General features: G+C 46.3%; 1 protein-coding gene across 1 annotated transcript; it reads left to right on the top strand.

The window, feature by feature from the left end:
* The first annotated feature begins 1,462 nt into the window (after positions 1–1,462).
* LOC115073395 (gap junction beta-5 protein-like) lies at positions 1,463–20,945 on the top strand. The gene is made up of 2 exons (XM_029571794.1): positions 1,463–1,601; positions 18,938–20,945. Exon 2 carries the CDS (start codon positions 18,957–18,959, stop codon positions 19,785–19,787), a length of 831 nt encoding a protein of 276 aa, XP_029427654.1. The 5' UTR covers positions 1,463–1,601; positions 18,938–18,956; the 3' UTR covers positions 19,788–20,945.
* The last annotated feature ends 1,811 nt before the right edge of the window (positions 20,946–22,756 follow it).

Here is a 22,756-nt window from a genome sequence, read left to right as displayed (position 1 = left end):
ATATCCTCCCCTCCCCCTCCCGACTCAGGACCTGTGGCAGCACAGGGGCAGCTCTTCCACGATTCTCTCTCTCCTTCCCCCACCTCTCTTGTTCATCCCACTGCCCTCACCCAGGCCTACTTTAACTTCTGTCGGCTCTCCAGCTCCCCTCCTCAGCTTTATCTTTTCCCATCTCCTTCTCGGTGCTTTCTGTCTAGCCCCCTTTCTCTTTCCTAGCCCCAGCTCTCTCTCTCTGCCCCCACCACCCGCCAGCGAACAAACATTAGGAGCAATCAGATTAGCCTGGAAGAGCAGGCACGAGCGCACACAGTGCTTTCACTGGCCCATGGCCACCTGCCTCCTCGTGTCCTGGTCACGGTGTAACCTGGGAGTGCCCTGTGGGACAAGGACTGTGGTTCTCCTTCCATCCCCCTGCTCTGCCCTGCTACCCTGTCGGCTGCACCCCACTTCCGCTGCTGTTTGCTGACCTTGCTCTGCTGTGGCTCACATGGGCCAATCAGTTCATGTGCCAGAGAACATCCTCAAGGGCCATGTGCGTCGTTAGAAAAGGCTAGAGCCAGCGGCTTTGAGGGGGCATTGATAGCTGGAAGAACTATCCTATTAATGGGTTATGAAAGTGGAATTCAATCTGACTAACAGATTAACATTTTAGGATGTAAATGTACTGAAAAATGGGTCCTTGGTGCAAGGGGGATATGATACAGATCTTCAGATACCTGAAGGTATTAGCGATGCACAAACTCCAAGCCTTTTCCATTGGAACATGGTAGAACTGAGGGTCACCATTTGAAACTCCAGTGGGGGGATGACTCAGAACCAACATCAGGGAATATTTCTTCACGGAGAGGGGGGTGGATGCCTGGAATGCCTTTCCGGAGGAGGTGGGGAAGATGAGAACAGTTAATGTATTCAAAAGGGCATGAGACAAACTGTGGGGGTCAGCTGCATGAAGCGGCATTTACTACCTCAAGCAATTTGCTGGGCAGCCTGGATAGACCATTTCGTCTTTATCCGTCATCATTACTATAAAGAGTTTTAGTTTGCAATTTAATTGAATATTTTGAACACACAGAGTGGCACTATACAGTGCTCGGCACTGTCATGTGATCAGGAAACATGGGTTGCATTCCCTGCTCAGGTCTCCGCTCCCTGCCTGGGCCAGGCCTGTGGATGCAGGGGGAGGCAGGGAGGGTGACCCGCTCACGTGCAATGGTGACCCATAGCGGCTGGAGTCCGTGCATGGCTGAGAAGCCAGAGAGCAGAGGAAGAATCTCTGGTTGGTTGCACATGGAGGCTGCTGGGGCTAAATCCCAGCCCTGGCTCCAACCGAAGTACAAAGGGGCAGGAAGAAGCTGTGCCTCCAACGCGAGTAAGGAGGGCAGTGGCAGCGAAGCTGCAGAAGTGTTGCCAGATGTAAGCCCTTCCTCTTTAAGGTCACACCCAGAAACCTGTTTGCCATTGATGGCTCCTCAGCCGCAGGCTTGAAACATGAAACTTGCAGGCATGGATGAGGTCTGGCTGTTGTCAGCTGGAAGCAATCTCCTTTCTTCTCCGAAGATAACCTGAAGAAAGCTGCCCCAGCGAGAGACACCTACGCTCAGGTAAGAAATGCCTTTAATCAGCTAATTATGGGAGGTAATTAGGGTCCCAGGAAGGTTGCGCTGGAATGGGAATTCGCAGTAAAAGAGAAGCTCAGTCCACAAACAGTTCAGCAGCAGATGGAACAATTATTCAGGGACTGGCAATGATGTTTAATGATCGTTTCAGACCCCTTTGGTTTTGGGTTAGTTTTCTGGGAGAGGGGGAGGGAGGCGGTCACCTTCTTGCTCTGTTATGTACTGTTCCTGAGTGACCAGGATAGAAGGTACAAGCATCGCCTGGCCAGAGAGATTCAGCCCCTCCCCCCACACCCTAAGGAGCGTGCGGTGCTCCCCACCCTAGAATTCCTCTCGCTGCTTCAGTTTCCCGCCTCCATCCTAGCAAGGCTCCTCCATGCCCACCATGCTCTGGCTAGGCCTTCCAACATGCAGACGGCCACTCTGTAGGGACTCCGAGCCGCTTGACCTCTGGGCCTCGCCGCCCGCTGAATGCTACTCAGCCACTTCCATTTAGCACATTTCTGCAGCGATCAGATCTGTCCTTCTGGCCAAAAAGACAAGTGGACCAATCACCATCAAACGGGCCGATACAGTACAGTGCGCTCCGGTGCAGCGCACTGTTAACCTGCCATTGGACGCGCGTTTTCCCTTACCCCTTATTCAGTAAGGGGCGGAAAACACGCGTCCAACCCGACAAACCTAATAGCGCCCTCAACATGCAAATGCATGTTGATGGCCCTATTAGATATTCCCACGTGATTCAGTGCTTTTCTGTGCACCCTCCGACTTAATATCATGGTGATATTAAGTCGGAGGACCCGAAGGGTAAAAAAAGTAAAAAATTAAAAAAAAATTTGAAGTTGGCCCGCAGCTGTCGGGTCGAAAACTGGATGCTCAATTTTGCCGGTGTCCGGTTTCCGAGTCCGTGGCTGTCAGCGGGCTCGAGAACCAACGCCGGCAAAATTGAGCATCGGCTGTCAAACCCGCTGACAGCCGCCGCTCCGGGCCAAAAGGAGGCGCTAGGGACGCGCTAGTGTCCCTAGCGCCTCCTTTTGCCTGTTTCTACTGCCGGGCCTCTTTTAAATACTGAATCGCGCGCACAGGCAGACTTTACTGAATCGGCCCGAAGGTTAGGGTGAAGGGCCTGGCATTTCCTCCTCTGATGAGCTTCAGGTAATTTTCCATAGGGTCACGTTGAAAAGTGCCGGAAAATTCTTACTTTTCACTTCCTTCTTTGATCTATCTCTGGGCACAAATTTTTCATTGCTCATTTTGTTCATCATTTCAGATTTTATTTTCTATTTTGCTTTATTTAAGATGGAAAAATAAAATTTTAAAAAAGAACAAATTCATATTGGTGCTTTCATAAACCTCCTCCCCATCCAAAAGCCTCTTACCAAACTGATACTCTTCATGGGGCACGGGTGGTCCCCAGTTGCTCCTGCCCTGCTGGTACTGCAATTAAAAACAGCGCCATTCCACATTTCTTCAGTTCACAATGTGCCAGCCTGGGCCTAGACCTGGCCTGCACCATTTATATGGTAAAATTAAGAATAGTACATAGACAAGAATATGTGCTTATGTATCAATTATATTCTGTCCAAACAAATTCTCAAAGTGAACATCTCATACAATTATAAGTTGAAGAATTTCTTGGAGGCTTCAAGGGAGAAAGTGATAATCAACAGAGTAGGACCCCTGACACGATCCATCTTTCGCCGGAGGGACAGGATAGGTAGAAAACACCTCGCATCCGTTCAATTGTGAAATAGCATGTACAAGAAGCCTTCAATTTCTACCTATCCTCTCCTTCCCGACCCAGCCCCTCCGGCGAAAGACGGGCCGTGACACAGGGGTTCTACTCTGTTGATTATCACTTTCTCTGTTGATTATCACTTTCTCCCTTGAAGTCTCCAAGAAATGATCCAAAGTCAACAACAAACCTTTTCCGTTGGAAAAAAATCAGTAGAACTAGGGGTCACGATTTAAAACTCCAGGGAGGAAGACTCAGAACCAATTTCAGGAAGTATTTCTTCACGGAGAGGGTGGTGGATGCCTGGAACTCCCTTCTGGAGAAAGTGGTGAGACCAAAACTGTGAAGGATTTCAAAGGGGCATGGGATAAACACTGTGGATCCATAAAGCCTGGAGGATGGGAATGAAGAGAAGAGGTATGGGGGTGGCTTGCGGGAATGACGACTACTACTTGGTGATTAATACCCTTATTCAATAAATGTTCACACAGTTAATGTGACTCCAACGTTGCTCTATGCTTCAACAGCAAGAGGAAATGTGGAAAAGAAGATTTGCATTCAGGCAACACCCAACAAGGAAGCACAGTCTGGATAAACAAATAAGCATGAGAGTAGCTTGTTTGTTGCGGCGGTTACTACCCCAAACTAATTAAGCCTGATACTTCACTTTTAATGCATATCCAGCGTAGATCTCTGCTTCAACGGCAGGGGAAATGAAGAAAAGAGAATTTATTTATTTATTTATTTATTTATTTAGCACTTTTATATACCGACTTTCCAATAACAGAGTTACTGATCAATTCGGTTTACATTCTAAACAGAAACATTGACAAGTTAATGTCTTACAATGAACAGGTAGCAGGAACTTGGATACAGATATATGGGGTTAATAACATAACGTAAATGCTACGTTATGTTATTAACCTGAATTTATTAACCTGAATTTATATTCAGACAACAACCAGCAAGGGCTGAATTGCACAGTCTGGGTCAACAAATAAGCGTGGGAGTAGCTTGCTTATTACGGCGGTTACTACCCCTAACAAATTAAGCTTGAAACTTCACTTTGAATGCATATCCAACGCAGCTCACTGCTTCAACGGCAGGGGGAGAATGAAGAAATAGGATTTACATCCAGACAACATCCATCAAGGCATTGATCTGAGCAGTATGAGTATACAAACATCGGGGTAACTTGCTCAATAAGACGGTTACTACCCTCAAAAATTAAGCCTTATACTTCACTTTGATGCAGCTCCAACACTGCTCTCTGCATCAATGGCGGGGGTGGAAGGAAATTAGAATCAAAAAGTTACCAATAAGGGCCCTGAACTCAGCGGTCGGAGTAACAGATAAGTATGAGAAAATAAGTGTGAAAGCTTGCTGGGCAGACTGGATGGGCCGATTGGTCTTCTTCTGCCGTCATTTCTCTGTTTCTATGTTATAATTGTATTAGACGTCCCCTTTGAGAATTTTCTGGACATATAATCGATACATAAGCATATAATTCTTGTCTACGCTTCTCTCCACTATTTGGATTTTGGATTTAAAATTAACAATAGTGGCAAGAGACTAAGGCAAGTGCCAGTGTTAATTTTGCTGTACAAAATGGCGAGATCCAGGCCCAGGTCATCACCATTTTGTATGAAAGAAATTTAAAATGGCCCCTATCTCTGTGTACTGGCACCGTTTTTTTTATCACAGCACCAGTGGGGCAGAACGGGGCAATACTGGCAGGAATTGCTCCTATTCCATGAAGGGGAGGGGAAAATGGATAGGAGGGCCCAGGAAAATGAGAGAAACGGAAAACATTTCCTTTTCACTTCACAGATGGTACAACCCCCTTCTCTTCACTTTAGCTGTACAGCCTTGGTCCTTGCTCGCTGCAGTAAATAAATATCTTTCTATTCTTGCCAGGTGTGAAAAGTCTTTCTAACCTTTGGCGTCCTGTGCTAGTGCACTGGGCCCAAGATCTTGCCCATCTCAAATCAAAGGGTGTTGCCATCCCAGAGACAGAACATCTTGTGTCTGTTAAAAATAAAGAAAAAAACTTACGTTCCAAAGACTTCACCCACCAGCATCAACAACCATGACGGCCAACCCTACTCCGGAGCAAAGTTCTGCTGCTAGAGGGGAAGCAGAGCGGGAACTCTTACAGAAGTCCCTGCAGATCTCAACTCTGAAACAATGATGTGGACAAGAGATTCCAGGACCTGAGAACATTAAGAAAATAATCCCTAATACAAGTGGTTTTATAGTGTTGTTCAGCCTTAAAATTAAAGAAACCAGATTCAGAGACAGAGTGGGAGAGGACCTGTAAACGAAGCCGTGATTTCAACTTGAAACAGAAATGCCAAGCCATGAAATATTACTGAATTTGTACAATTCCCAACTCTTCTGGCAGCTCCCGTAGATTTGCTACAATAAAAACGATAAAAAAATGGAAAATCATCAAAGTCTGAATGTGAAAATAATGATCCGCGCACCATTTTCAGGGTGCGTGAAGAATTTGCGGATGAGACAGGGAAGACGCTCTGCGGGGCCCACAGTGGTGCAAATAAACATATTTATCACCCTGAGGGAATTCCTCTTCCCCCAACTCCAGCACAGTGGCGTGGCCCTCAGGAGCCCCCTCAGGTGTGGAGCAGAGATGGGAGTCCCCAGGGCAGTCTCCAGGACTCCTCCTGCTCTGCTGTTCTCATAACCGCACGTCTTCCAGTTCTGGCAGCTTTCTGTGCTTCCTTTCAAAGGTTTCGTGCACTCTGCATTTTGCTTTTTACTATTGCACATTATTTGAAGGACCCATTAGCAGCTTGAGTGCTAACACATTTCTAGGTTGTCCCATTTTCAACAACCTCCTGACTGTAAATAAACAAGTATCCTGACTAATCTGCAGCAAAATGCCGAATGCATGCCAGGACGGGCGACTGCTGCATCCTTAGCATAGCTGGAGCATTATTCACGGAGCAAGAAGCAGAAGTGATGATGACTCAACGTGAGCGGCAGAGGGCAGGGACGGCTCCCACGCTGCTTCTGTCCCAGAGGGATGTGCCATGTGCATTCGCTTAAATCAAACAAATGGACCCAGTGTTCCCTGAAAATGAGAACTCCTGGCAGTACGGGGACCATTTTGTCCCTCTGGTGGTGTCTTGAGGTGTTGATGCCCCACGCCACCTCCATGCTGTGCAGTTTTTAGGGCACTGTGCTTTCCCCCCTCTTAATTCCTGGGGGTTGCCGATAGCACTGGGGGCTGAGTGTGTGTTGTAACCCTAAAGCCCTCACTCTAACCCCTGGGGTATTAATGCCACCAGTGCTTCTGCTTTGCTCCTCTCACGCGCCCTGTTTGGGCTAATTTACCTGGGTATATTCCTGGCACCCCTTCTTCTGGTGCCTGTTTGCTCCTTTTCTGTTACCTTGGGCTCCTCCTGCCATTGTTAGTGCCGCTTTGCTGGTCACTTCCTGCCCCTCTCCTTGCTCCTCGGTCACTTCCTGCCCCTCTCCTTGCTCCTCGGTCACTGCCTGCCCCTCTCCTTGCTCCTCGGTCACTTCCTGCCCCTCTCCTTGCTCCTCGGTCACTTCCTGCCCCTCTCCTTGCTCCTCGGTCACTTCCTGCCCTTCTCTCTGCTCCTCACTCATGCTTTGCGTTTTCTTTGCCACTTGCTGCTCAGCTCACGAGCCCTTGGGCTCCTCCTGCCACTGTTAGTGCTGCTTTGCTGGTCACTTCCTGCCCCCTCTCCTTGCTCCTCGGTCACTTCCTGCCCCTCTCCTTGCTCCTCGGTCACTGCCTGCCCCTCTCCTTGCTCCTCGGTCACTTCCTGCCCCTCTCCTTGCTCCTCGGTCACTTCCTGCCCCTCTCCTTGCTCCTCGGTCACTGCCTGCCCCTCTCCTTGCTCCTCGGTCACTTCCTGCCCCTCTCCTTGCTCCTCGGTCACTTCCTGCTCTTCTCTCTGCTCCTCACTCAGCTTTGCGTTTTCTTTGCCACTTGCTGCTCAGCTCACGAGCCCTTGGGCTCCTCCTGCCACTGTTAGTGCTGCTTTGCTGGTCACTTCCTGCCCCTCTCCTTGCTCCTCGGTCACTGCCTGCCCCTCTCCTTGCTCCTCGGTCACTTCCTGCCCCTCTCCTTGCTCCTCGGTCACTTCCTGCCCCTCTCCTTGCTCCTCGGTCACTGCCTGCCCCTCTCCTTGCTCCTCGGTCACTTCCTGCCCCTCTCCTTGCTCCTCGGTCACTTCCTGCCCCTCTCTCTGCTCCTCACTCATGCTTTGCGTTTTCTTTGCCACTTGCTGCTCAGCTCACGAGCCCTTGGGCTCCTCCTGCCACTGTTAGTGCTGCTTTGCTGGTCACTTCCTGCCCCTCTCCTTGCTCCTCGGTCACTTCCTGCCCCTCTCCTTGCTCCTCGGTCACTTCCTGCCCCTCTCCTTGCTCCTCGGTCACTTCCTGCCCCTCTCTCTGCTCCTCACTCATGCTTTGCGTTTTCTTTGCCTCTTGCTGCTCAGCTCACGAGCCCTTGGGCTCCTCCTGCCGCTGTTAGTGCTGCTTTGCTGGTCACTTCCTGCCCCTCTCCTTGCTCCTCGGTCACTTCCTGCCCCTCTCTCTGCTCCTCACTCATGCTTTGCGTTTTCTTTGCCTCTTGCTGCTCAGCTCACGAGCCCTTGGGCTCCTCCTGCCACTTTGCTCCTTTTTTGGAGCCCTTGGTGCTGCTTTGCCCCTCTCTCAGTGCCTCGGGGTGTTGCTGACTCTAAAGCTACTTTACCTACAAGTGTCACTAAAACTTGCATAGGAAACCCCAGTTTTCCAGCCCAAAAGAGGACTCCTTCCCCCATTGAATGAACAAATGACACAAATAAGTGAGAAAAAATGTCTGAAATAAATGAAGTGGAATAAGGAAGCAAACATCCCTTCTAGCGATGGTTCCTAGCCTGAATTACCCAAACGATCTGAACGCTATCACTCGGACGGCCTCTGTGATGTTCTGCCTGTACTTGCTAGGGATGTGCACGTGTTTTTTTCCATTTTGGCAGCTACGCTCGTACCTCACCCACTTTCTAGTTCATGTGAGAAATGGATATTATCCTGAGTTCTCTGCAAATCCATGTTTCCGCATGTACTAGAAAGTCAGGGAGGTGCGCGTGCACCGCTGAAATGGCTAAAATGAATGCACTTCCTTAGTATTTACTCTCTTAAGGGGGCCAAGAATTGCATGGCCTGGTACTGGAGTGCAGGAGGACCCCAGATGTGAGGAAGAGAGACCCCACCACCACGCAGAGCTGGTACAAAACTATTTCGTGCCCTAGGGGAACTTTCTGTCAGTCACCTCCAGCACAGCGCTCCCTCCTACCAGCAGATGGTATTGGCTGTAGCACAGCAGCCTCTGGGCCTCATGCTCCTGGGATTTTGCTGGCCCCAAACATTTGGCACTCTAGGCGCCTGCCTAGTTTGCCTCATGGAAGCACTGGCCCTGCCACCGCGTCTTCGTCAGCTAGCTCCTTCCCGGGCCCGCCCCCCACTGTCCTCCTGCTCTAGCTGAGGCCCCTTGAAGAGCCAAGAAGAATTGCGTGGCCAGCACTGGAGTGCGTGAGGAAAGGAGACCCCCCCCCATCATTGCTCCCCAGAGCCCCCTTCCCTCCTCCCCCTTCCACCACGTCTTCTGTGAGGCAGGCTACTGGGCTAGCTCCTTCCCAGGACCATCCCCCACTATCCTCCCACTTCAGCCAGAGCCCCTTGAAGGGGCTGCTCAGGCGGGCACAACACCGAAGGGCCGCACCCCTTTCAGCACAAATTCAGTAGCCTGTGGGAAATCTCTCACCCATGCTCCAAGACCACTACCACCTAAGAGTGAGAATCCATTTGACTGCAAATCCATTAAGGAAAACTACTGTGCGGATTCCACCTGGTCAGCACCTCTCAAGATCCTGTCTCCCCAACTATCACTCTCCTCACAATCCTAAACAGATTCCTAGTACAGGGGTAGGTAAGAGGAATTACATATTGATTTTAAAAATTACCCCATCTAAAATCACCTAAATTGCACTAACAATGAAGGAGGATAATGCTGTGTGGCGAGGGTCCACAATACTCTCATCACTTAGACCATCACACCTCAGAATGTGCCTCAACAGGACCTTTTCCCCTTCACAGCTGATATGGGGCAAGAGAACCCCTGAACCATCCAAGCAACTTCACACAAGACATCTCCTCCCGGTCACCTTACAACACAGAGATTATACCGAAACTATACAAAGCTCTCCTATTTCACTGCGACTCGGGCTCAACGCCCACTCAGCAAATAGTAAACCTCACCACATCCTCAACCTCAGTTCAATCTCCACATTATTTGACTGCCAGAGACATGGATAAAGAAAGTAACACCATCAGCCTTGCTCACCTCTGCCCACCTGGCTACCTAATTCACCATACACCCTGACCATGGGCCATGGAGAAGGTGTTGCAATCATCTTTAGTGACTCTGACTCTTGACCTATCTACTTCCCAACAAAAAATCAGACTGCGTAGACAAATTCCAAGGCAACAAGGACTTAAGATTGTCCTGTCCACCAGACACTCACCCAGACTCCTTTCTCAAGCTCTCAGAATTGATCTGTGACAAAGCCACTATGCCACACAAAAACTATTATGCAGAGAATCCTCCCAGTGGCGATACTGCTACTTTCCGACGCAACATGGATGACCATGGACTCACTCTATTAATCAAATTTCCCACTCACAAACATGGCTGCTCACAAGGCCTAATTTTCCATGCTGCAAACATTAATCTGGACCCCAACACTATAACAGTGGAGCCAGTTTCGAGGTCAAATCTCTATGTGATCTAAGCCACCATTCCTATCCCAAAACAAACTCTCTTGGTCCTCCCCTCCACCCCCCACTCAAACCACCCTCTAAGAACCTATCCTCCATCACAAGTGAAAGTATTAAACAGCTCCTTGACATACCTAAAACTCTTAACTACCTCCAACCCAGCAGAAGCCCTAGTACAACAATGGAATGATAAATTAATGTCAGTAATTGACATCCTAGCTCCACTTAAACACAGCCCCCCAAGATGCCCCAGAAATGCTCCGTAGTTCCAAAAGAGTCTTCTCCTCCTCATGCAGCAATCCCACCAACTTGAATGAGCATGGCGAAAACATAAAACAGACACTAACCTTCATAATTGCAAAGAGCACACAAAAAAATGTAAAGCAGCCATTTGACAGGCCAAAAAGTACTACATCTCCAAACAGCTAGAACTCTCCATGAACCATCCAAGTAAACTGTTTGAAATTGTTCAGAATCTTTCCAAATCCTTATCTCAAACAACTTCCTCCACTGTAGGATACCCCAAAGTAGAAAACCTTGCCAAATTCTTCATGGATAGGACCCTAGTGAAATGCTCTTCCCTTGACACCTCTCCTTCCTCCAAGCCTTCCTTGAAGGCCTCATCTTTCCCTCAGGATCACCTCAGCCTCCTTCAGACAACATCACACTATCTGGTTACAGAACCATCACTCCCCTCCCCAAGAGGTGGAAGACATCCTCCAGAAAATCAGTCAATCCCCTAACCTACTAAACCCTATTCCCCCCCAAGGTTCATTCGCAACCTAAAATGAGATCTAGCTCCATGGCTATCTAGTATCACCAATAGCATCTTATCTCAAAGCTTCCTCACTGACACCCTCAAGGAAGCAGTAGTCAAACTTATCCTGAAGACATCAAGCTCTGACCCCAAAATAATTGATCACTATTGCCCTGTGTCTAGCCTTGCCTTTTTATCCAAACTAGTAGAAAATTTAGTCTACTTCCAACTTCTCATCTTCCTGTAAGAGGGAAGTATTCTGTATCCACAATGATCTAGCTTCAGGAAAGGTAACGACACAGAATCCATTTTACTGGATGTTACAATAGTATTCACCTAAATGCAGATCAAGAGGGTGACTCCATCCTAGGCTTGCTAGATCTTTCTGCAATCTTTGACATGGTAAGTCATGATCTTCTTGTTCAACACCTAGGAAACATTGGCATTGAGAGTACTGCACTAAATGTTTGAATATTTTCTAACAAAATTCAGTCTGTTGTGTGGGCCAACAAACAGTCCACACCTAAAAACCTCATTCGTGGAGTTCCTCGGAACGCTGTTCTTTCACTGATTCTCTTCAATATCTACATCCTTCATATCTGTGATCTGATTCAATCCTTCAACATAAAAAAGCAGGAGTCCAATGGCTCAGCATTCACAAACTCAAACTTAACCCCTCCAAATCAGAACTCCTCTGGCTAAGCTGTCAAGGTCATCCTGTTACATTTGGTGGCTCACAGGACCCACCAGCGAACACTAGACACCATCATTCAGCTGCTCCTGTGTTCCCTCCTAGATGTGTGCATGCAATGCGTAGCGCCTCATAAAGGGTCCTTGGTGGGAAGCACGCCGTGGCATTTCGGGATGATGTCAGCTATCCTGACCTATTTAAGGGCTCAAAAATTGACTTAATCCCAATAATCACAAAAGACTTAAAATATTTTATAAAAACTATCATCAACCAATCTGTGGAATTACAATAAATGGTAAAATCAAAACCCAATCTACGTATTGTAATGTAAATGTCTACAAAGGGTAATACAGTAAAACTAAAAGCAGATATAAACTTCAGCCATGTCATAAATGCAGGAAAATCCATCTCATTGTCATCCCAAATGACCAAAATGTCATCAATAAATCATTTCCATAACTTAATCCTCTGTCTTTTAATCCTCTGTCTGTATGGATTTAAAGGCAACTTTCACTGTTCAAAGTGTCCCACGTACAGGTTAGCAACATCCGGAGCCAAGGGAGCACCCATGAATACTCCCTTCTTCTGCAAATAAAATTTGCCGTCAAACATGAAAAAGTTATTCAACAAACTTATAGATGCCAAATCACATATAAATTCAAGTGGTATCCTACTGTCCTTTAAAGAAGATGAGAGTTCTTCTCTAATAATCTTCAAAGCCAAATCCTGTGGACATTTGTATATAATGAAACCACATCAATCATGGCAATAGCAAGTGTTTGAAATGGAAACCAAGTTACTGCAAGTTCTTGTAAAATATGAATAACATTTGTTGAATCCCTGACGTAAGATGGCAACTATGGAACTAATGGCAACAAAAAGGTATCTAAAAAAATTGATATTGTCTCAAACAAAGAACCCTGTGCTGATATAATAGGTTGACCAGGAAGGTTATTTAGAGACTTATGAATTTTAGGTGTCCTCGGAAAATCAACTTTCAAAAAATGGTGTTCTTTTGCTGTAATCCAAGATATTTCATATGCCTCATCAATAATAAAGTTAACCCTTCTCTTTAATTCCCATGTCAGATCCTCTGGGAGTAGGTGGTAAAAAGTAGTATATTCGTCCTCATCCATAACTACTAAAGCACCTCCTTTATCTGCTGCTTTTATTTCCACTTTGGAATTCTTCGATAACTCATTTAAAGCCTTTCTCTCATCATAAGTCAAATTATGCATTACCTTTCGTGGACTGTCTTTAATAAGATTAATATCCTTCAAAACTAAATCTGTAAAAGTCACGCAGTTAATGGATCCAAAGGTCTAGGAGGACTTCACAGAGATTTCGGGTGCACAATTGAACGGTCCATGAAATTAGATTCAGAATGTGAAAAAAATAAACGTAACCATAATGATCTAACAAAACCCTGAAAAAACATTTCAGCTTGAAACACATCAAATCTTATTGTTGGTAAAAAAAGATAAACCTTTATCCAAAACACTGATCTGTGTACCCATAAGGGACAGCGATGATAAATTAATCACAGAGGATAATTCTCCTGTTGCAACTGAGTTTTGGTCAGTGTCTCTAATGCGGGACATTTTTTTTAATATCCTCATGTGTTGTTCGATCTAAAGGGCAGGGTTCCGCCTCTATGGCAAAAAAGCTTTATGAGAGGAATGATTTCCATTTTCCTCATCTGAGGAATCCGTAGAGGAACTGGATGAATCAAAAGATATAAATCTTCTTACGCTGATTAGGATTCATCCAATATATAGAACCTCACTGATAATCTTTCTCATCTTGTAAGAACTTCTCATATTTTACCTGTTTTAATTGTGCAGAAAAGGCAGCCATAGTATTATGAAACTCCTTTAATCATTGATCATAGTTCTCCACAATACTAGAAGATCTAATCTTTTACATAAGAACATAAGAAATTGCCATGCTGGGTCAGACCAGCATCCTGTTTCCAACAGAGGCCAATCCAGGCCACAAGAACCTGGCAATTACCCAAACACCAAGAAGATCCCATCCTACTGATGCAATTAATAGCAGTGGCTATTTCCTAAGTAAACTTGATTAATAGCAGTTAATGGACTTCTCCTCCAAGAACTTATCCAAACCTTTTTTGAACCCAGCTACACTAACTGCACTAACCACATCCTCTGGCAACAAATTCCAGAGATTAATTGTGCGTTGAGTGAAAAAGAATTTTCTCTGATTAGTCTTAAATGTGCTATTTGCTAACTTCATGGAATGCCCCATAGCCCTTCTATTAGCCGAAAGTGTAAATAACCAATTCACATCTACTCGTTCAAGACCTCTCATAATTTTAAAGAACTCTATCATATCCCCCCTCAGCCATATCTTCTCCAAGCTGAACAGCCCTAACCTCTTCACCCTTTTCTCATTGGGGAGCTGTTCCATCCCCTTTATCATTTTGGTTGCCCTTCTCTGTACCTTTCTCCATCGCAACTATATCAGCTCCAACTCGATCTGCAGATTCCTTTCAAACTTCACACGTCTACAAGACCCATCAGAGAAAGGTATAAAGGAACCCTACACATCCCCACAACTAAAGCCACCCTTCATATAACCACCAGAGATCGGGCATTCTTGATTGCCGGACCCACCATCTGGAACACCATGCTTACAGATCTCAGACTCGAACCCTGCCTTTCAACATTTCGGAAAAAACTTAAAACCTGGTTATTCACTCAAGCCTTCCCCCAACTGGTGGAAACCATGAATAAAAGACTCTTAGGCAAATCCTCTATATAGATCTAGGCATCCCCCAGTTTCCACATGTTAAGTTCTCCTCCTTTGTTTCTGTAGCCGCTTGCTACCTCAACGCCCAAGTTCACTCCACCTTGTTTGTTGTAACTTTGCCTCCTGTTCAATGTTAAGTTAATGTTTACCCCGGTTCCATGTAAACTGACATGATATGATATCCATCATGAATGCCGGTATAGAAAAGCATTAAATAAATAAATAAATAAATAAATATCTTTTTTGAGATGCGGTGACAAGAACTGTACACAGTATTCAAGGTGTGGTCTCACCATGGAGCAGTACAGAGGCATTATGACATTTTCTGTTTTATTAACCATTCCCTTCCTAATAATTCCTAACATTCTATTTGCTTTTTTGACTGCTGCAGCACACTGAGCCGACGATTTCAATGTGTTATCCACTATGATGCCTAGATCTTTTTCCTGAGTGGTAGCTCCTAATATGGAACCTAACATCGTGTAACTACAGCAAAGGTTATTTTTCCCTATATGCAACACCTTGCACTTGTCCACATTAAATTTCATCTGCCATTTGGATGCCCAATCTTCAAGTCTTGCAAGGTCCTCCTGTAATGTATCACAATCCACTTGTGATTTAACTACTCTGAATAATTTTGTATCGTCCGCAAATTTGATAACCTCACCCGTCGTATTCCTTTCCAGATCACTTATATTTTTATTGAAAAGCACTGGTCCCAGTACAGATCCCTGAGGAACTCCACTGTTTACCCTTTTCCACTGAAAAAATTGACCATTTAATCCTACTCTCTGTTTCCTGTCTTTTAGCCAGTTTGTAATCCACGAAAGGACATCGCCTCCTATCCCATGACTTTTTAGTTTTCTTAGAAGCCTCTCATGAGGGCTTTGTCAAACACCTTCTGAAAATCCAAATACACCACATTTATCGGTTCACCTTTTGGAGAAGATCATCTACCTCTTTCTGAATCAAATTAGCAGAGGCTTTAGCTTTTTCAATAATTAAAAGCATCAAATCAAGAGAACATTTATTTAAGATCTGATTCCACTTATGCAAAAAATCGGAATCTTCAATATATAATTGAGCTTCTTTATTGATTCTCAACCATGTGGAATGCGTTTTGCGCTGCAGTACTCAGTGTATTAGTGTGTAATTCCATTCATATTAACCTTTTGTTTAAATGCATCGCTTGTGTAAAACTCTCTATCCCAATCCCCAAACTGGTGGAAGAAAATATCGAAGGAGATTGTAAAACTTCTTGCAAGCACGTGTGCGAGAAACTAAAAACAATTATCCCAACTTGATGTCATATCAACTGCTCACCAAATACGGACTTCAATTACAAAAAGAGCAACACCTCTAGACAATAACAAACACAAAGAAAGAGGTGGAAAAATTGATTTAATCCCAATAATCACAAAAATATTTTCAATATTTTATAACAACTGTCATCAACCAACACTTTATAGAGAAGGCTGGTATCAGATGAAATAAGGTGCCAGAGTTTAATCCACTGTCTCTTGCCTGTAATCAGCTTCAGGCAGTATCAGTATAAAGCACAGACAGAACAAATCATTTACCATAACGTCTCACTATTTTTTAAAATGTTTATAACACAATACAAATTTTTCTTTTTATTATTGTAATCCACAAATTGACTGACAATTCCCAAAAATTAAAGATTTTCCAAAAAAACTCCTATTGTTGAACTCATTAGTGCAACAAAACTGCCAACAGTTATACTAGCTTTGAATCATAGAGGCTAGCCGCAAAACTTCCAAAACTCTAAACAAGATTCCAAACTCGACTCATGACTCGACATGGCCCATGCTTCGGCAAAGCATGCCTTCATCAGGAGTCCTTGGTTGATGATAGTTTTTATAAATATTTTAGACGTTTTTTGTGATTATTGGGATTAAGTCCATTTTTTCACCTCTTTCTTTGTGTTTGTTATTGTCTCGAGAGGTGGTGATCTTTTTGTAATTGAACTATTTAAGGGCTCTCCAGTCCTCCTTGCCTTGCCTCAGCAACAGGTCCCCTGGTGGGCCTTGTGTCCCACTGCATGTTGCTGGTTCCTTTCTTGCCTTGTCTTTGGTTTTCTACCCTGTCTGATTCGTTGCCTTGCTTATTAACCTTGTTCCTTGGTCTGCCTTGCCCGTGTCCTCGTCTTGTTTGTCCTGCTGTCTTGTTCATCTTGTCTTTCTTCAGCTTGATTTCCTGGACTCTGACCTCAGCTTGGACCCTGACTCACCTTGATTGCTGCCCATACCTGACCTCTATTTTGGACCCGACTACTCTGCTGTCTGCCCTGCCCTCCGTCTGGACTTGGACTCTCGCTCTGGATAGCCATAGGGACCCACTTAAGACCTGCTGGCTGCCAGAACCCAAGGGCTCAACCTGCAGGGGAGGCAGCTGATATAGGTGACGTTCCATCCAGTCCCACCTAGGGCTTCTCTGCCAGCTGCCAGTGTGTGCCTAACAGGTTCCCTCATTAGGTTGTGCCAATGACACCGCAGCACCAAGGGTCCGCTACTCCTGTCAGTGTTACACATCCCCTATGATCTCTTTCTTCCCTAGTGGGAATTCCCCTCCAGCCTAAAGAATCCGTATGTAGCCTAGAAGTTCAACTCAACCCTAATCTCAAGATGAAATCCTACATCTCTAAGAAAGTGGGTACTTCCTTTCTGTATTTCCATCAGATCCAACAATTACACAAATATCTTAACCAGCATAACCTTGCATCTGTGTTTCATGCACTAATCACCAGTTGACTAGATTATTTTAACTCTTTACTGAATGGCATCTCCCTGACTAGCCTGAAACACCTACAATTTGTGCAGCCAGAATCCTGGTAAGAATCAAAGTATTGGACCACATAAAGCCCATTCTCTACAGAATGCACTGACTACCAATTGAAACCCCTTGCTGCATCTTCAAGTGTGTAGATAATCAGGCACTGGGATATCTCGCCCATCTTCTTGCTGCCTACACCCCCACCAGAGAGCTCTGATCCTTTTCTCTTCACCCCACTTTGACTTTCGTAAAACTGAACTGCACAAGACCAGGGTCCACCACTCAACCACCCAAAAGCATGCTACCTCACTTTCTGGGAAAAGCTAAGGCATGGTTGTTGTTCCACCAGGCTGTACGTTAGGAAGGAACATGGACACCAGGCTTTTATAACGTCACACCTTTTCTATCTGCTGCCGTACTCTTAGTCCTGCTTTGAGACCATTCTTGATCATCAACTATTAACTTCTCAATGGGTGCTTATGTGTGCAGGCCATATACATGGAATAGCCACCATGTCCTTATGCCTTCTTTATTCTCAATATGATTTTTTGACAATTTTTTAGTTTTTTATTTGTTTAATCTAATACTCAAAATCCACTCCCCTTGTCGGTCACCTCGACTCCCAAATAGCGCACATGCTGCTTCTCATCAGTACTTATCTATCTCTGTAATGTGGGTCAAAGCCTGCCCAGCTTTTATTAGCTTTCTCATGAGTCAAGGCCGCTGGGCAAAAAGTGGAATACCAGCTATTTGCAAAGAAACCAACTGCCTATCGAGCAGTCTAGGCGGCTTACAGAATAAAACTCATAAAACTACATACAATACAAACAGATTGAAAGAAACAAGAAAATGCATAGCAGTAAACCCATGACCTTGCAAGCCAAACCCTGTGAGAAATAAACAGGATAAATAATACATAAGAAATGCAGCTAAAAGACTCTTAAAACGTGGCTCAACTCCTCGTAACTGCAGCTCTCAACAGCTCACAATGCCATCTATGCTAACCAATTCCAAGGAGAGCCTTTCCAACACCCCGTTCTCTCAAATGCTCGAGAAAATAATACAGTTTGTCCTGAATGACTTCAAACTAGAATTGGCACTAACGGGAGCAGGAGCATTCAATTTAAGAGACTGCATCTTGGCTTAGCAGTGAGGTTCATGCCTGCCCTGCTCTGTTTAAATGTTTCTCCCATCCTGTGCCAGGTTTCACTGTTAATCCATGTAGCCAAGAAGCTTATTTTGCTAACTTTGTACACAGGAGCAACTCAAGTATTCATAAGATGATCCGTATTCAGACGCAGTTAGCTGGATAAACCTAACCTGCTATCTTTGGAGGAATATTCAATGGTCCAGCCGCACTACTAAAGTTAACAGAACACCTCTTCGGCCTGGTTTATTAAGGCTTTTCTCCCATTCTGTTTCTATGGGGAAAATGCTGGGTAAATGAGACCCTTAGTCGGCTAAGTCATCTGGCTGAATATCGGAATTAGCCGGCTAACTCAACTCTGCCCAGTTATGCCCCTAGAAGGCCCCTAACTTATCCAGCTAAATTCTAGTCTCCTTACTTATTAGCCAACTAGTGTCCAAATATTCTTTTAGCCAGCCAACTTCTGAATTAGATGGTAAATGTTTTTGAATATGGACCTCACTGTGCCTATTCTAAATAATTCTTAAATCATTTAAAAGGTATTTTAAATTTGAAAACCAGCAAGTCATTAAAATTATACCTTCCTGTTTCCTTTCTGTTTTAAATCTAGTTGATGAGACAAAGCTACCATGAACTGGCTGGTGTATGAAGCGCTTCTGACCGGCGTGAACAAATATTCCACGGTATTAGGCCGTCTCTGGCTTTCCTTGGTGTTCATTTTCCGTATCCTGGTCTACATGCTGACAGCCGGCAGAGTCTGGGGGGACGACCAGCGGGACTTTGTCTGTGACACACGACAGCCCGGCTGCACCAACGTCTGCTATGACCATTACTTTCCCGTTTCTCACATTAGACTATGGGCCCTGCAGCTCATCCTGGTCACCTGCCCCTCTCTCCTGGTCATCATGCACGTGGCCTACCGGGAAGACCGAGAGAGGAAGCGCCGAGAAAAACTGGGGGAAAACTGCAGTAGACTCTACCCAGAAATTGGGAAGAAGAGAGGAGGCCTGTGGTGGACCTACCTACTCAGCCTGCTCTTCAAGGCCGCTGTGGAGATTGTGTTCCTATACATCTTCCACAGGATGTATGAGAATTATGTCCTTCCCAGGCTGGTGAAATGCCCCATCCCCCCCTGCCCCAATGTTGTTGACTGTTACATTTCCAAGCCCACGGAGAAAAACCTCTTCACAATTTTCATGCTCAGCACCTCAGTTGTGTGCATCTTGCTAAACTTGATAGAAGTGGGCTACTTGGTTTCGAAGAAATGCAGAGAGTGTGCAGCAAGCCAGAGAACCAAGGAGGAGGCTCGGAGCAATGTTCAGATGACCTCTGGATCACAGTCTTTCTTAAGATTGGACAGAAATGTCTTCAATGGCAAGAACTGTAAGCCACCTGTTATTAAAATTGCTGCCAGCTTAAAGGATGAAGCTAGTTTGCAACCTGAAGTTTATGTCCAATGAACAGAGAACGAATCTGGTCATAGAATAACTAGAGAGTGCGGGTTAGAAATATTTTAAAAATAAAAATCAAATAAACATCCCTCGGGGGATGCAGGGCAGAGTTACTCTTTCAGGCTCCGCCCCACTCTTGTACCTGCTCTTGCGTTAAGGACCCCCCGTAAGCCATGGATTCCAACCAAGCGACCTCAGCAATTTCACAGGTATTAGGTGCAGACCTGCCGCTCTCCGAGAGACGACCAATGTGCGGCTACGGCTGGAGTGAGACAAAGAGAGCCGTGGTTTCAGGACCATAACCCTCCCAGCTGTGCTGCGCCTGAAAGCTGGAGAAAACCATCACCAGTCCAGGAGTTGTTTTTGAATAATGCGGGAGCTATAGGCCAGCAAACATTGTTCTGCAGAACTTGCTAAAGGAACTGAGAGGTTTAGTGGACATCTCTTCTGCTCTGCTGTGAGGCACAGCAAGGAGTTAGTGGACATCTCTTCTGCTCTGCTGTGAGGCACAGCAAGGAGTTAGTGGACATCTCTTCTGCTCTGCTGTGAGGCACAGCAAGGAGGACAAAAAGCAACTTACATGTCAAAAGGTGATGTTTGCAGTTTTCTCTCTGTTTGCTCACCGGATGGGTTCAGTGGATGTAGTAGGATGCATGAGGAACATAATATTATTTTATGAGTGGGAGACATTTTCTGTGACAGAATAGGGGGTGGGGGGGGGGGGGGTGTGAAGCCTAAGAAGGAGCCCATACACTTTACAATTAAGGGGAATGGGAATGGTAGCCATGGCCATAGGAGCCACTTTTGAAAATGATTGAGGGCGTTGAACACAATACAAATTACAGCACCACCACCCCCCCCCAGCAAAAAAAGGAAAGAAACCCCCCCACACAACCCAATATGTTGTGAGTGGCCAGCCCGGATTTAAATATCCAGCGAGGAGCAGGTAATGTGGACATGGGGAAGACTCAGGTGAGCAAAACAAAAGCCAGGCAAACACTCAAAGGCTCAGCAGTCTCCTCCCCCCCACCCCCCACAGCTCATCCAAACCACAGTCTCTCCCCACTCTCGCCTGTCACCCCTCCCTTTCCTCTCACATTCTCCTAATATCCTCCTCCTCCAGTCCCCGTCTTATCCTCTCCTCTCCCTTTCCTCTCACATTCTCCTAATATCCTCCTCCTCCAGTCCCCGTCTTATCCTCTCCTCTCCCATTATCCTAATATCCTCCTCCTCCAGTCCCCGTCTTATCCTCTCCTCTCCCTTTCCTCTCACATTCTCCTAATATCCTCCTCCTCCAGTCCCCGTCTTATCCTGTCATGAATATCGGCCGTGGCAAGCCGCAACCGGGACTTACCGCCGTCCCCAGGGGCCGAACTGACCGTCGGCACTGATGCAGACCTCGCTTGTTTCTTCAGCAGCAGCAGCCGCTGCTGCCCCAAGATGGCCGCGGCGTTTCTCTCCGCGTGGCTAAGCTCCGCCCCCTGACAGCTGCTAGGGCCGCGCGGGCGGCTCTGGCTTGTAATTAAAGAAACACTCACAGGATGTGAGCTGGCTCCTTCCTGCTGCATCCCAATTGGCTGAAGACTATTTAAGCAAGGTCTGTACCCTCAGACCTTGCCTTGACTTCTTGGCTCCTGCGTTTGTTTTGTTCCTGGTTCCTGTTTGTCCTCCTGAGTTGATTCCTGGTTCGGCTGACGTTCCTTCTGGTTCCTTGTTTCCTGGCGTGGCTGCGGACTTCTCTGGCTTCTGACCCCTGGACTGGCTGCGGACTTCTCTGGCTTCTGACCCCTGGATTGGCTGCGGACCTCTCTGGCTTTTGACTCCTGGACTGGCTGCGGATCTCTCTGGCTCACGACTTCTGGATTGGACTTCTTCACGAGATCCGCGGGGTTTGCTCCTCGACCTGCTGGAGGCGCCAGCATCTGGATTACACGACCTGCAGGAGGCGCCTGCGTCCAGATCTTACTCTTTCCATCTGCAACCCCGAGAATCAGCCTCGCCTAACGACGGTGGTCTACTCGATCATCGTCGAACCAAGGGTCCACCACTCTGTTCACAACATATCCTCTCCTCTCCCATTACCCTAATATCCTCCTCCTCCAGTCCCCATCTTTTCCTCTCCTCTCCCTTTCCTCTCACATTCTCCTAATATCCTCCTCCTCCAGTCCCCGTCTTATCCTCTCCTCTCCCATTACCCTAATATCCTCCTCCTCCAGTCCCCGTCTTATCCTCTCCTCTCCCTTTCCTCTCACATTCTCCTAATATCCTCCTCCTCCAGTCCCCATCTTATCCTTTCCTCTCCCATTATCCTAATATCTTCCTCCTCCAGTCCCCATCTTATCCTCTCCTCTCCTCTCAGATTATCCTAATATCCTCCTCCTCCAGTCCCTGTCTTATCCTCTCCTCTCCCTTTCCTCTCACATTCTCCTAATATCCTCCTCCTCCAGTCCCCATCATATCCTCTCCTCTCCTCTCAGATTATCCTAATATCCTCCTCCTCCAGTCCCTGTCTTATCCTCTCCTCTCCCTTTCCTCTCACATTATCCTAATATCCTCCTCCTCCAGTCCACGTCTTATCCTCTCCTCTTCCTTTCCTTTCACATTATCCTAATACCCTCCTCCTCCAGACCCCGTCTTATCCTCTCCTCTCCCTTTCCTCTCACATTACCCTAATATCCTCCTCCTCCAGTCCTCATCTTATCCTCTCCTCTCCTTTTCCCACCCTGCATGGGCACCCTTTGACTTTTCTATTTGGGTGTTACCTCCATTTCCTGCACCCCCTTAGCCTGATCTGCTCCCTATTTCCCCTCCACCCATTCTGCTCTGCTCCTCTTCTCATCCCTTCACTCCTCCTCATCTTTTGGCTTTGATGACTTCCCTGCTCTGCCCTCCCTGACCCTAGGTGCACACGCAGATTCCAGGCCCTGCCCCCCACCCAGAGATCACGGCTGCCTCCTGCGGGATTCTTTTTATTATTT

This window comes from Rhinatrema bivittatum, chromosome 11 (assembly GCF_901001135.1).
Source record: "Rhinatrema bivittatum chromosome 11, aRhiBiv1.1, whole genome shotgun sequence".
Taxonomy (NCBI): domain Eukaryota; kingdom Metazoa; phylum Chordata; class Amphibia; order Gymnophiona; family Rhinatrematidae; genus Rhinatrema; species Rhinatrema bivittatum.
This window is presented reverse-complemented; position numbering and strand designations above follow the sequence as displayed.